This window comes from Rhinopithecus bieti, unplaced genomic scaffold (genome assembly GCF_001698545.2).
Source record: "Rhinopithecus bieti isolate Rb0 unplaced genomic scaffold, ASM169854v2 scaffold_2917, whole genome shotgun sequence".
Taxonomy (NCBI): Eukaryota; Metazoa; Chordata; class Mammalia; order Primates; family Cercopithecidae; genus Rhinopithecus; species Rhinopithecus bieti.
In genome coordinates this window covers 1,863,365-1,879,485 of record NW_016804148.1, presented here as the reverse complement: position 1 = coordinate 1,879,485, position 16,121 = coordinate 1,863,365, and the positions used below count along the sequence as shown (strand labels likewise).

The 16,121-nt window shown below is 33.6% G+C and overlaps 1 protein-coding gene across 1 annotated transcript in view; it reads right to left on the bottom strand.

The window, feature by feature from the left end:
• Nucleotides 1–16,121, bottom strand: part of LOC108526186 (polypeptide N-acetylgalactosaminyltransferase-like 6) — a 555,870-nt gene that overhangs the window by 125,548 nt on the left and 414,201 nt on the right. Inside the window, exon 3 of the mRNA XM_017866840.1 lies at nt 694–802. Within this exon, the coding sequence (XP_017722329.1) occupies nt 694–802 (109 nt within the window). The remainder of the gene's footprint in view (nt 1–693; nt 803–16,121) is intronic.

Here is a 16,121-nt window from a genome sequence, read left to right as displayed (position 1 = left end):
AGGTGCCCACCACCAGGCCTGGCTAATTTTTTGTATTTTTAGTAGAGATGGGGTTTTACCATGTTAGCAGGATGGTCTCGATTCCTGACCTTGTGATCTGCACACCTTGGCCTCCCAAAGTGTAAAGACTTATTCTTTCCTGCTACTTTGTCCTTTAACTCTAGCACAAGTCTACAACTCTGCTACAAATAAATAGACCTACTTGATTCCATTTAACTGCCTGATTGCTTTTCCAACTATTGCCAACCTTAGAAACCCATCTGCTTTACCTGCTGGCTTGCTGTACGTCCTGCCAGTGTCTAGAAATGTTGGTAGAAATTAAATACTTTGCATTGCCAGTTAGATACACTTCAGCTCTAAGGAGTGAATCTTGCTCAAGATACATATCTACCAGGTCAAGTCTTGTTGATAAATCCCAGGATACCCGTAGAAATTATTAACAAGCAGTTGGGAATATACAGTACTATATATTTATTAAATTTTAATGACTTTTACTGCAGCTAATATTAAAAAGACTATTCATTATTTGTTTTCTCTCTGAAGTCACTTAGGTTCTGTCTAGTATCACCTCCAATATCCCCATGAAACATACTTTACTGTGTGCAGAAGAAATGCTAATTAGAGATCCTTTACGTGACAAGTGAGACACTGCTGCGAGTGAAGTAGCACTTTGGCGTACACTGAACTTCATACCTGAGCGCATAGCCTCTTTCTGAATGCTTTCATAGTCATGCCAGTCCTTTCTTCTCAAACCATCTGTCCATGAATAGAATTGCCCATCTCCCAGGCCCAGTGGAAATGTCTGTGGAAAAGGAAAGTATTCAAGCATAAAAAGGAGGTATTTCCTTTTGCATGGTAGGTAAACACAGCCGGGCACATAATAGGCAGTCAAAGAATATCCGTTAAATAAGTGAATCCTCTGTGTATAGTGAAAAGAAAGCTATTGCTGGTGACCAGATTTATACACATTTTAAATCTTTTTTTTTAACCTTTAAAATGAGAGCACACCTCTCCCACAACAACTACCATTCCCTATTTTATTTCATCCAGAGACACTAATATTTAGTGTGTCACCTGTAAGCATAAATGGCTAGCTGTTTTTATTTGCCCAAGGTGTAAATATTGATAATGCTACCAATTTTGGTGTTGCATTGAATTAATTTTGTTTGGGATTGGTACAGTTTTATTTATTTTGATCAAACATATCTGAACGGCTTTGTAGTAACATTAGCAACCATTCATTGAATGCTCACTATGTGCCAGGTTCTATGTTAAATACTCTGTGTATAGAAGTTTGTTTAATCCTTATGAGAGCCTGGGGTTGTAAATCCCCATTTTTCTGCTGAGTAAACTGAGGATCAAATAACTAAAATAACTTGAGGTAAACCACAGTGGCAGAGCCAGGACTTGGACCAGTTCTGTTAAGACCAAAACTGTGCTCTTAAAAACTATTAAATACTGTCTCTCATCTAGATTTCTGGAAACATAGTGCATGTTTACACTTATAGTTGAAATTATCACCCAGTCATCAACTACAGTCACAAAATACAGTTCATGCTTTTCCAAAGTCCAATATGTTATCATGTCAACGTGAAAATTATTTCTGTGTACATCGCTGAAGCTACTTCTTTTTTGTGGTGTTCATTTCTGGTAATAAGAAACAATAGTCATTTTGAATAAAATTTATCTTCACAATCTTGTAGTCAAAATAATGTAAAATAAGTATTTTCAAATTTACATGCTATTTTTTCTTTTGTTCTTTTTTGGAAATACGTAATACATCAACTGAATGAAGAAAATAAAATTCTAGAAAGCAAAAGAAAAGTCAATTTAGCCAAAAGATGAATAATTTCAGTGAGGTAATTTTATTCTAACAGCCTTTTCAAGATACAAAATATTACTTTTCTTTTAAGTTTGCTGATAGGATATAAGCAATTATGCTTTTTGAATCAATATTATCTACTCTCTTTCCTTTAGCCTATCTTCACAGTTTATAAAAGATATACTTGTTTTGAAAGGATAAAAATGGGGCATAATATTCTTTCCTTAAAAAAGGTAGTTAAAATCAGAGAAAATATTTTCCCAATCAGGTGACTATAATCTACATATTTCAAAGAATTTGTTGCTCATAATATTGGTGAGCTCAGAAAAAAACAGGGACAAATATACAAAGATTATGGTGAATTTATATAAAATATTAGGAATGATAATTTTTTAAAGGAAGATGAAACAAAAGTTATGGAAAAGTAAATAGAAAATGACATAGTAAAAGTAAAAGAAAATGGAAAAGTACAGGTTTGGCAATATATAGCAAACATTTTTAAAAGTCAAGCATTTTTTGAATAGATCATTTTATAATTAGAAATTTTAGAACTCAGTTATGCATAGAAAGTATTAAAGAATCAAATGAATATGAAATGCATAACCCATGTTTTGTCTCAGCCATGCATTTACAGTGGTAAGTACTGAGCATTAATGAAAATCTCCTACACTGATTTAGATAATACTAATTTACAAACATAACTTTCAGATTAAAATAGATAATTTTAAAATAAATTTTAACATGAAACATGGAGGTATTCTTGTATAAACTCCAGTGTGTGAGCTCTCTCTGGGTACCAGGGACACGCTATTTTCCTTATTTTGATATATGTAAGATAGTGAATTCTTAATAAGAAGTAATGTAACGCAGATTGAACAAAAGTTGATTGAACACAAAAGTTAACATTTACTCTCTCCAGAAGTCAAATGAAAATGGCAATAAAGCATCAGATGCATCAGGAAAGAAGATATTAGAACTCACATAAAGTTTTTGTAAATAGCTGGGAACTACTGGGAAGGAAGTATTTTTTTATGGCACTGAATTTTCAAAATATGTAAAAACTGGGGACATTTTATATATCCGATTCTCAGGTTAAAGGTGAAAAGATAAAGAGTGACCATTTTTAATAAGGGGCAGTTAGACTCTTCTGGGTTCTCTCTTCAACTCAAACAAGGGGGTGAATTCTGAGGGCCATCCACTGTACTCCCATCCATAAAAGACTGGAGCATGAATGGTATGTTCTCAGGCTACTAGAAACAGTTGAATATAAGGTTGTCAAACTGCAGTGAAAATCATAGTTCCATGTTAGCCTATGTATCAAACATTGTTAATGAAGGTATCTTCCTTTACTAGACCTCCAGAAAGCTGCCAGTCCACAGCTGACATCCTTACATAAGAGATGGAGGAATTCCTACCTGGAGAATTGAAATCAACTGGAAGAGATACAGCTACTGGCTCCTAGGTCCACGCCCAGTAACCATGTGGGAAATAGCTTAATTAGCAAGCCCTTCTGTACACAGAGAACTTCATGTCACTATTTTCATGACTTCACTCATGAGTATGAATAGGCAGCAAAGGATTTCCAGGGATTTCGGAGAGCCTTTAACATACAATTAAGAGGCCAAAAAGAAACAAAAGCATCCCAAACTTGAAGAAAACAGAGGCAATATAAGGTCCAGATAAAACTTCAAAATTCTAAATTTAATTTTCTCAAAGAACTTTAAGAAAAGTTCCTTCAGAGGTACAGAAATTTAAAAAAGAAGCATGTAGAGAATCAGAGAGAGTTCCTGAAATGTAAAAATGTGGTATCAGGGAGAGAAAAATTAAGAGACAGTTTGGAAAACGAAGGTCAAAGGAACCCTACTGAGAAACAGAAAAACAAACAAACAAACAAAATGAGAGACAGAGGGAAAAAATACAACATTGCAGAGAGGTGGCAAAATGGTAGCAAGTTCAGAGATCCTCCAGTCCCACTGTATAGGGGAATGGAGAGAAGCTCCACAAAGGATGCCTCTGTGGGGGAAAACACACACACACACACACACACACACACACACACACAACTTACTTTTTTCCTTTAAAAAAATACTGAAATGACAGTTACAGTTCTTCCAAAAAGATTAGAATTAATTAATGATATATGTTAAAAACTAAGCAAATGAAAAGTGCGCCAATTGATAAGGCTATAAGAAACAAAAACAATGTATAAAAAAGAAAGCCTAATCATAGCACATTGTTTGATTAGATATGAATAATCTAACCGGAATATTGGCTTAACTAACATTAAGTATACTGGAGGTTTAGGGAAAGACTGGAATAAGACAGTTAAATAGATATTTTCTTTAATGGGAAAGCAGTAGATAAAACCAAAATAGGAAAAAAATAGAGAAGAGTAATATACACATTATCTATACATATGGAGTCATATGACAGAATGAAAACAAAAGATTGACATAGTTGCCCCTGGGTATCAGAAATTGCAAGCAGGGGAGGTGGGCAAGAGGATTGCTGGTTACCACCATAGTCTTTATAGTATGATTAGATTTAAAAAATTATTTCTAAGTATTATTTTATGCAAAACCTAAATCTCAAATAAAAATTATTAGGCATTCTCAGCCACTATTAGAGCTCTAGCAAGGTGTGTTAGTATCAACAGAATACTTTATAATGGTAGGGGAATCAGGCTAAATCAGACCATCTGAAACTGCTTTAATAAAGCGTATCTGGAGGATTTGCTACACTAATATCTTTTTTATCAGTATCAATGCTAACCATAGACCAGCAGCATCAGCATTACCTGGGAACTAGTTTTTTTTTTTTTTAATTATTTTATTTTATTTATTTGTTTGTTTGTTTGTTTGTTTGTTTGTTTGTTTTTGAGACAGCATCTCACCCTGTTGCCCAAGCTGAAGTGCAGTGGGGCAATCTTGACTCACTGCAACCTCCGCCTCCTCGGCTCAAGCAATTCTCGTGCCTCAGCCATCTGAGTAAACTGGGATTACAGGCGTGAGCCATCACACCCGGCCATCCTGGGAACTTACTAGAAATAATTCCTGTCTCCCAACTCAGGTCTAGTAAATCAGAAACTAACAGAGAGACATAAGTCTGTGTGTTAACAAATTCACCAGGTGATTCTGAGGCTTTCTATGGGTTGAGAACCTCTCATCCGTATGCATTGGAACGCGACACAATGATCACCTTAAAACAAACAAACAAAAAAGTCCAATTCATTAACATATAATGTACCACAATCTACTGAAGAATCTTTTTCATATTGAGGGCTAATGACCAATATAAAGACTAGGTATGCTTGCATACCTAATAAATAAATCTATATAATCTCAGTGCATTTGTATATAATTACATTGGTTTTGAAAGCTTAACTATCCAGTAGATGGTGCATAAGTATTCTGACCTTTCCTTTCACATGAGCAATCTCCAGTGCCCAGACCCATTTGCTTCTCTTTTGGATTGTACCATGCGTCCTCTGTTTGATTACAGTAGTACAGATCCATTATCTATGACCTTGTAAAATTAATATATAGACAGTATTGTACCTTCTTGCGGCATATATTTCAGACCCATAATTAGGTCGGCCATTTATTTGTGAGCACTATTCTGGTTTTCACCTTGAGGACTTTTATTCACTGTGATATTGCTACAAATAATTAACTTGAAAAAATATCAGGGACAGAGGAGACAGAATCCATTCAGTAGAAACCACATGTAATAGTGAGGGCTGGGATCCCAGAGTCCATTGAAACTAACATCCTTTTAGATAAGTCATAAGAAACTATTTCCAAGGATAAAACATTACTCAAGAGGAATGTATTTACCAGAGGTAACAAATTAAAACACCTTTTGGAGTCAGGGATGTGACACAAGCACCTTTTGGGGACAGAAATGTGATACACAGTCTTCATAGGGATATGAAAACCAGGGTGTACTACTCTAGGGAGTGATGGGCTCTGGCGATGCCTGCCACTGGTATAAACTTTTAGTAATCTTAAAGCATCTCCCAAGGGCTGTTGATCTGGAAATCCCTGGTGAATCAAAAAACTTTGTTTCTTTATCTCTAAATTAGAGCAAACTTATTTGTCATAACTACAAATGCAATGACAATAAAAGTACGCATTTGTGAAACTCTGTGAAGAAAAGATTATCTGTATTCTAAAACCTATCTTAGGTTTCATAAATCAATCAATGAACTTTTATTGTCACAATCAACCATATATGTATGATTCTATTTGTTCCTTAGAAGAAAATATGATGTAGTAGAAAAACGCTGGATTCAAAGCACAGAAGATATAAATTAGAGTTTCTAACTATAGGCAAAAATCGGCATGTCCTCTAGGTCTCCTAGGTCTCTCAGATCACATATGAAAATAGGGTAACAAGAACAATACCTACCTTACCCATATTACAAGGCTTTTTGAGTAGTAAATCTCATATATGATAAAGTATGTGAAAGCCCTTGGTTTATCAAAACTTGATATACAAATGCCAATTGTTTTCATCATCCCTGCTATTTTTATACATATTTGAGTTATTTACACATTGCCCTTGAAAAATCTTAACATAGTCACAGAGAGAAATCTTAAATCATTAAACAAATAATAAATTATGTGGTTGAAATTTTGTTACAGGAGATGTTAACAAAATATTGTGATGAGTACGATTCTTATATTAGGCATTATTAAGTTCTTATATATTGAAGACACCTAGGAAATGTTTTAAGCAAATGGAACACTACCAGAAAACTAACTGTATGGAGGACTGTATGGGAAAAAGGAGAAAACATATGTATATTCTTATGTAATTTCATCCACATGAAAACTAAGAACCAGGTGATAAACTAGAGTTTAGAAAAGTTTAGGTCATATCATTAATAAGTTCTTCAAGATCACGTAACTAATTAAGTGGCAAACTAGAATTTGATCCAAGTATATCTGTCTTTAAATCTTATGAATTATAAAACCAAACAAACGTGGAGACTTTTTCTGATTCTCAATTATTCATTTATTCAAACTGTATTAGATAAAATCACTTAGAAAAATGTTAAGACATGAAGCAAGAAAGGTAAGGTAAAGCCACACAAAAAAATTCATACACAGGTCTCTGAACTCTATGCACTGAGCAACAGGAAGTCAAGAAAGGCTCTCTAACTGAAGAGTAATAGAATAAAATGTTATGCGGAAATTAAGGTTTTTCTATTATTCTTCTAACATCTCTTTCCTTCCTCAGTTTGAACTCAATTACAGAACATGCAATGGGTCTCAAATAATCTACAGAGAAGTTTCTGTATTTTTGTATATGTACAAACATTGATAAATTAGTATCAGAACATAAAATTTTTTGGTGGAAAGAATTATCTTGTTTTTACATTCTGAATAAATTCTCAAATGTGTCATTGTTAACAATTTTAAGATACTGACCAAATAAAATAGGCCTTGAACTGATATCAGTTGCTAAAACTTCTAGTCAGTCCATGCTCTTGACTTTGTAAACATATCTGAAATAGGATCAGGATCTCTGATGTGTGAAGCAAGCAGAAAGATGTACTAAGGAGGGTAGTTCTTATATTTAGATCTTAAAATTTTTCAATAGAATCTGGAAATGAGTGTTATGTAAAATCTTGATTTAAAAATTTTAAACTAATTAAAATATTTGCAAAACATATTGTGCTGGATTATGTCTTTGGGGTATATCAAACCTTCAGTTACTAGTCTGAAAACTCAGGACAAGCTTATGTTATAGTCTTAATCATGACTCCCATTCACTCTCTGCCTCAGAAATTGATGGCATCATCTCTTATTGGCATAAACTTGATGAAGTTTACCAAGACTTGGAACTCACAAATTTATCCTTTGTATTTATATCAGTATCTGAACAACCTGAGAGCACAAAATTATTTTTCATATACCATTTTAATGATACTTGCATAGTAATTCCCCAAGGTGGGTGTGTAGATCATTATAGCTAGTTAAAGACAAACATTGACAACACGGGCTGGTAAAGAGAGCTGAAAAAGTGAGAAAGTCAGAGGCAGAGTCAGTTCTGGTATATGGTAATTAAATAATGCTCGATTTTATTTTGAGGATAAAAAAAAAAAAAAACACAAAAAACTGAATGCCTTAATCCTCAGCATCCCAGATGAGATCATTTATCTGGATGATACATCTTTTACATTGACCACACAAATTACAGGGTGAAATTTTATCATTTAGTGATGCTCACTTTTATTATACGCATTTCCATATGGGATTTATTTGCAAGAAAAAGTTGCTATCACACCCACACTAATATTTGCTATTAAATAACTATATTAATGTGAATAAAGGACACAATGTAAGAGTTCTTACATCTCTTGCTGCCTGCTTCCATCATCCTGAAACTACTTTTTAATGAGATGTTCATTCTTTGGTGAGTGGAAAGATTAAACATCACTTGTTTGCACAGGGAGAGGTCAGATCACCCTCATTCTATGATTGTTTTTGGTGTGCTTGTGAGAAATTTCTGAAGATGCCACATTGTTTAGATATGACTAATGTCTGGGTAGCTGTAAAGGAAAGAAAAAACATCTTGTGTTGATCCCCTTTTCTCCTATTACTTCTTAAGTTTCAATAATATAGCCAGAATTAATTGTTAGTAAATAGAAGCTTCTGTTAGTAAGAAACCAGAGGGATAAGTAGCAAACTCTTCTCATGAGAATAAAGAACAACATTATTAAGAGTAATTTTGTTAAAGGAAATAAACTGAAAGTGCCAGGTAAAATCCTCCCTGACATTAAGTAGGGTTAAGAACTCAGCAGTAGTTATAATCCAGCTGACATACACAATTTCCATCTAAGCATATGATGTAGGATAGTTCTGCTACTGACCCTCAAAATTACTATAATTTTTACTTGTTTCCATCAAAACAGAAACCTGTTAGCTCAGCAGGAAAGCCCTCTGTATCCCTGCTTGCTATGCAGCTGCATACCTTGTAGAAATAGTGAAAAGATCAGCATCTTAAAAAAAATGACAGATTTTCTGAGAACTCTTTTTTCCTCAAAGTATTCACTTTATGATTCCTAAGAGTGAAGAAAAATGCACGCGCGCACACACACACACACAAACTTCACAAATTTGTATGAATGTGGATAGCATTTCTGTAGAAACATAAAAGCAAATAAAGATTGTTTCAAAAAAGGCACATATTATATTAACCTTCCAGGATCGTCCATCCCCCTGTTGATGGTGATTCAAACACTCATGGTTTTCTGGGTTCATTGAGGCTGGGTTTTACAACCTTTCGAATTTTTCTTCAGAAAGATATTGTATGGTGCTTCTAGAATTCCATCCTATCAATTTGTCAAGGAAAACACACAGTATTCTCGGTTGTTCTCCAGAATCAATATTATCTTAAACTGTGATGCTATTTTCTTATTAATCTGAGTTCACTGTGTTATGACTAAAGGGAAACAAATAATACAGAAAGATGAAATGAGGATTAGGTAGAAAAAGCTATGATCTTTTTACACAACAAGGTGATAGTGACAAAGAAACCAAGAAAGAGTGTTAGTTTTCTCCAACTTGTATGTTACCCAGATGCTTTCACATATCTACTAACAAAATAGACAGCTTGATAGTACAAGAACCAGAATCACAACTGAGTATATAAAATTAGAATGCACTTAAGAAATGATTGGATAATAGCATGGCTAAGTTATCTGTTTCATATTCCTAAAATATGTCTACATAAATATGCTTAATTTGACTATAGTTATCATCATGTTCACAATAACCAAATCATTATTGCATCAGTCACATGTGCACAAATGTAGATAAGACCTCAACATTGTCTTCAATTAGGTCTTCACTACTTTTAGTTTTGTTGGAATTGTAAATGGTTTCTGAAGTGATGATTTTAAATTTTTATCTGAAGAAAATTGTCCTAAATGGTGAAGACAATTGAAATATCCAAACTTTGTACTTGAAAGACTCAAAACAAACATGTTTTTTGCCTGTCTGTCCTAATAGCTGAGTTGGTGTTTTAAGCTCATTCAATCTTTGGAAATATTTAATGAAAATATAAAGCCATTGTAAATCATAAAAAAATTGAACAAACTTATTTTTCTTCAGGAGTATCACAACCTAACATGTAAAATAGATGATTGATAAGTCAGATATGTCATCTAGAGATATAGGGAAGGGGATATTTATACCATATTCCCCTTCTAGCACCAGTATTTTAGTGCTGACGTAATTTTATTCAATTCACCATTCGGCTGCCCACTCAACAGGTATTTATTGAATGCCTGCTCTTGCACTAGAGATAGAGTGGTAAGCCAAAAGAAATAGCAGTTCTGAGGGAAATTATATTCAAGTAGAAGGAGGCCCTCATTCAGATAACCAACATTAATTGAGTACCTAATGTGTCTGGCACTGTTTAGGTACTTGGGATTTATCAGTGACTAAAGCAGAGTGTCATACCCTTGAAGAGCTTACATTCTACAGGTGTACTATGAAAAAAACAAACAAAGAAACTATACAATATTACCTTCAATGAGATCTTCTTAGGTTATTTAATCATTGTGAAGGGACAGAGGAGGACAGAGATGTGCTGAGTTTGAGAAACAATACATTTAAGATTTCTAAGACTTACAAGGAGAAATTTGTAACAGAGACTTGGATTTCCTGGCTGAATGTATAATATAATATTTTCCACTGGAAAATTTAATTCTAAAAAAGTATTTCACAAGTTATTTTACTTACATATAGATATTGGTTCTTATGTGGGTAAGCAAGCATCTTTTCAGGCAGAAGTGCCAATACTTTTAAATATCAAAACCAGGTTGCTTTGCATTATATTGGCTATCTAGCATAAATATAATTTGTCTACAGTGTTCGGAGGAGGAAATAGTCTCAATTTCCTTGAATACCAAATGATAAAATGTCAAGACTTGACAAGTAGAAGAAAAAGCACTTAAAATCTAAATCTTAAAAGGGTCTTGGACCATGACTTTCACAGCTAATTATTCCAAATACCAGCAGAGACGTTTTTCAAGCTTTAATTTAAAATATCTTGTTCAACAAACTGTGGACATGAGAGACAATAGATCACTGTGTTTTCCTGGTATCTACTCTGTATTCTGAAAATAATTTACTTACGGGAAAACGACTTCGATTATTATAATTATAGCTTGCCGTCAAAAAGTTTTTTAAATTTAAGACACTTCGTTTTATAGAACATAGATATGGGAATTGAATAGCATATTAATAAATGTTGTGAAAGATTTATCTGCATTTGGTCATAAAACAAAACAAAAGTCTAGATAGCATTTATCATTTCTGTGTTAAGGGTGTCATTTACATAACAATGCCATGTATTCTACTTTATTGCCTTTGATGTCTTGAAAATATCAACAAGTAAAATAATTCATATTAATAATGAGAAACATAGACGCCAAGGAATAACTTTAAAAAAAAAAATACTTAAATAAGGGTTATTCTTTTGCCTATATTTTTAAGAACAGAAGGATACATATATGTATATATACTTCTGTGTGTATATATATATCTACAGTATATATATATATATACACACACATACTTGCTTAATCTGAGATGTTATATTTTCTGATTGCAAAGTGATCTAATTAATAAATCCATTTTAATTTGGCTAACTTCTTTTTAACATATATTTATCTGCCTTCCCAAATGTCTGAAATAGACAGAAATTTAATATTCTTTCAGGAGTTAAAATAATTAGTGGTTAAGAACAAAAATTCTGGTCTCACTTTGTTGATCTATAAAATGGAAATAAAAAATTTTATCTCATGTAGTTGTAAGATGAATTTGATTTGCTTGTCAAGTATCCATTATTATTATTTAATTATTTATTACTTAATAAACTGTTAATGTACATGAATATACATCACAAATGTATCACTTCATTAAATATATCACTTCATTAAAAATCCTGAACACTCTTGTCTTTCCGATTGTTATTAACATTCAGATCTTTAAAATTATTTAATATAACTACTAATAGAAATAAAGTATAAAAAATGACTATGGGGAATTTCTGGTTTCATTTCCATCCTATATAAAGTTTGAAGATTGCCATTCTTGTCCTTACAAGAATAAAGCTGAACAAACTGAAAATCTGCAACTTTTCTTGGACCCATTAGAAAACTGAGATTTCAGAGCAAACCACTGCTCAGAATTTTAGAGAGATATGAAAATCTAGAGAGTCCTGACCAAGGCCTCTTTTCTTAGAGCAGAAACTGCAGGAACCATGAACAAGTGAAAACACTTAAATGATAACTTTAATGAATTGATGGAAGCTGAGAGTCAGAAACTCCAGGAGCTATAGTCTTAGGGTGCCCCCATTCTACACTAAGCATACCAGGTCATCATGAAGAAAATCCAAGAAAAACCCCCTCATGGTTCTGGCATAGGGTGAGAAAAGTAACCTTTGTAAAATATGCCTAGAGGGTTCTCCATAACGAAGACCTACTATCAACAGAAAAAGACTTTACTAGAGTCTTATCCAAGTTGGGGAAAGGGCATTTTCCTAAGGATTCTAGTCTACTCTAGCTTATCTGTCTCACCTAAGGGAGCTGGGATGGGCAAAGACGTGAGGCTTATGAAGGGGAACTTATGAAGGCTACATTTCAAGAACAAAGCCCACTAAAAGACTAAGATTTAATCTTAAAATTATATAACGCTCCCCCCATCCCTTATCGTCATAGCAATAGAGTTACAGTATAAAAACGGTGTGTTAGAGCTGAAAGAGCTGAAAAACATAGACTCTATATAAAGAGAGTCATTAGAGAAGCCCAAATACAAAGGGGACATGAAAACCAAGACATTAGAACTAAGTTTTTGATACCTATACCTAAACCTACAGTAAACATTCAATACAGGCCAATTCCTCCAGATAAACAAAAGCTTATACAAAGATCTAATTACTAATTAGTCAATTCCTGTTGGCTGATATATCCTAACAGTTTGATGAGACAAACCAAGCATCAGAACTATACTCATATAGGACAAAATTTTACTATGAGTAGGCAGTGAATGTAAAGTAACTATAACATGTTAAAGGCTCGAATGAAATAAGTAGACATAGCTGGAAAAGATGGAGGATGTAAACACAGCAGTGGGAAGTTTAAGAATGAATTAAAAGGAAATGCTAGAAATTCTAAAATATTTATAACAGAATTGAAGAATTATTTTGATGGTTTTATTAACAGAACAAACATGGCTGAGAAAAGAATCACTGGGCTTAAAGATTTGTCAATAGGAACTTCCTTAAGCTAAAATTAAAATAGAGGAAATTGAAGACTAGCTCTGATATTTTTTTATCTTGCCCAAATTCCTATCTAAGGGGTTTGGAGAGTCTTGTTCTACACACCATAAATTCTCATCAGATGGGTTTATTGAACCATATATATTGCGACTTACTTTCCAATGTGTCTCCTGCATGACATTATGTAACAAAGAAGAAAGTCAAAATATTTTACCCCATATTTTGAAATGGCCTTGCAAAGCTGTCCTTTGTGGGGGGAAATTTGCATGTGTAGAGAATCTCTACGAACATTGCTAGATCTTTTTCTTCCAGGCCGTCCCAATCCTGAGGAGATTAAGAGTCCAGCTTCTTTTAAAGGTCGAATTAGGAAACATTTGTCATCTGTTGTGTCTAAGGGCAGCCACAAAAAGATTTCAAAAGAACCTTGGTCTCCTCCTGGTCTCCAGAATCTTTTTTCTTAACCTGAACATTTCCTTTCTATATCCCAGGTCTTTAGACAAACTTAACCAATTGTCCACCAGAAAAAGTTTAAATTTACCTATAGCCTGGAAGGCCCCCTCCTCTACTTCCCATTCCCTTCTTTGAGTTGTCTTGTCTTTCTGGACCAAGCCAATGTATTTCTTAAATGTGTTCGATTGATGTCTCAGGCCTCCTTAAAAGGTATATAACCAAGCTGCGCCCCGATCATCTTGGGCACACGTTCTCGGGACCTCCTGAGGGCTGTGTCATGGGCTGTGGTCACTCATATGTGGCTCAAAATAAATCTCTTCAAATATTTTACAGTGTTTGACTCTTTTTGTTGATGAAATAATGGAGAAAAAGAGAATATCCAAAACTGTGAGAGATAAAATATTTGAATCATCACTATGAATTTTTCAAAATTAATGAGTGACACAAAACCAAAGATCCAAGAAAAACAAAGAATACCAATCAGAATAAATAGGAAAAAAAATTACACTTAAGCATATCATATTCAAATGCAGAAAACAGAAGACAAAGAGAAAATCTCGAAAGAAGCCAGAGTGGGTGGGAAGGGCTTTAACAATACTTTACCAGTAGATAAACAGGAATAATACTTTGAGAGGACATCTTTTTAGAAACTATGCAAGTAAAAAGAGTTTGGAATTATTGAACACATTGAAAGGAAGAAAAAAACACTGTTAATAGAATTCTATACTCAGTGAAATTATTTTTCAGAAGTGAAGAAGTTGTAAAGATTTTCACAAACAAAAAGTAAGAGAATTTATCTCCAGGAGAACTTCCCAACAATAAATGTTAAAAGAAGATCTTCAGGGACAAGGAAAATGATATAGTATAGTTCAAAAACTCAGATTTATGTAAATAAAGAGCATGAATAAATGAAGATAAAATGGAATATTTCATTTTTCTTACTCTCAATTAACCTAAGAAATAATGGTTTGTTTAAAGTCATATTAGTAACAACATATTGGGTGTATATAACATATGAATAGATAAAATGAATGGCAGCAATGTTCTAAAGGACTGGAGGAAAGAACTGGTATGTAGAAAGCAAGGTACTGTTATTTACTGTGGACTTAGATTAATTAGAAATGTATAATGCAAAGTCTAGAGTAACTATTATAAATGTAAAAGGAAGTGTAATTGATGTCTATGAAAGGGGGCAAATTAAATTATATAAAATAATGAAAACTATACAAAGCAGAAAAAGAGGAGATTAAAGCAGCAAAAAAATACTGCAACAGATATCAAACAGTTACAGATACAGTGAACATATTAAAAGCACTTTATATATGAATGGTCTTAAGAGAGCAGTTAAATGACAGAGATTTTAGAGTGAATATAAAACGTAATTCTCAACTAAATTTTGTTTACAAGCCTACTTTAAATATAAAGACTAGTATAGGATAGAAGTAAAAATGATAGAGAAAGGTACTCCATGGTAACACTAATCAAAAGTAAAATGAAGTAGCTAAATTAATTTCAGACAAGTCAGACTTCACGAGAGAGGAAGATGAAAATGATAAAGTGGTTCGTCCTCTAAGAAGAACTAGTATCCTTAATGTGTACTCATTTAATAACAGAATATCAAAAACTGACAGAATTGCAAAAAAAATAGACAAATTCATTGTTACAGTTGGAAACCTCAAAATCTCTCTTTTATTAATTGATACATCAAGTAGGCAGAAAATTAGTAAAGATAGAGTTGACCTGAACCACACTGTCAATCAACATGACCTAACTGATATTTTTAGAATATTCAATCCCAAAACAATAGAATATACATTCTTTTCAAAAACATTCACCGAAGTAACCACATCATAAGTCACAAAACACACCAAATTTAAAAATAATAGAAATCATACAAACAATTTTCTTGGACTATACAGGAATTAAACTAGAAATTAATAAAGGAAAGACAGAGGTAAAATCTCCAAACACTTGGAGATTACATAACACATTTCTATACTATACACGAGTCCATAAATACCTCAGAGAAATTTGAACTAAATGAAAATAAAACATCAAAAATTGTGGTACGCTCTGGAGGAAATTAACAGCAACTAATGCATACATTAGAGAAGAAAAAAGTTCTAAAGTTAATAATCTAAGTTTCAACCTCAGGAAACAGAGAGAGAGCTGTTAAAGCCTAAAGCAAGCAGAAGTAAAGAAATCAAAAGGCCAGGCATGGTGCCTCACACCTGTAATCCCAGCACTTTGGGAGGCCAAGGCAGGCAGATCATGAGGTTAGGAGTTCAAGACCAGCCTGACCAACATGGTGAAACCCTGTCTCTACTAAAAACACAAAAATTAGCTGGGCATGGTAGTATGTATCTGTAATCCCAGCTACTCAGGAAGCCGAGGCAGGAGAATCACTTGTACCCAGGAGGCGGAGGTTACAGTGAGCCCAGATCATGCCACTGCATTCCAGCCTGGGTGACAGAGGAGACTCCGTCAAAAAGAAAAGAAAAAAAGAAAAGAAAAGAAAAGAAAAGAAAAGAGAGAGAAAAGAGGAGAGGAG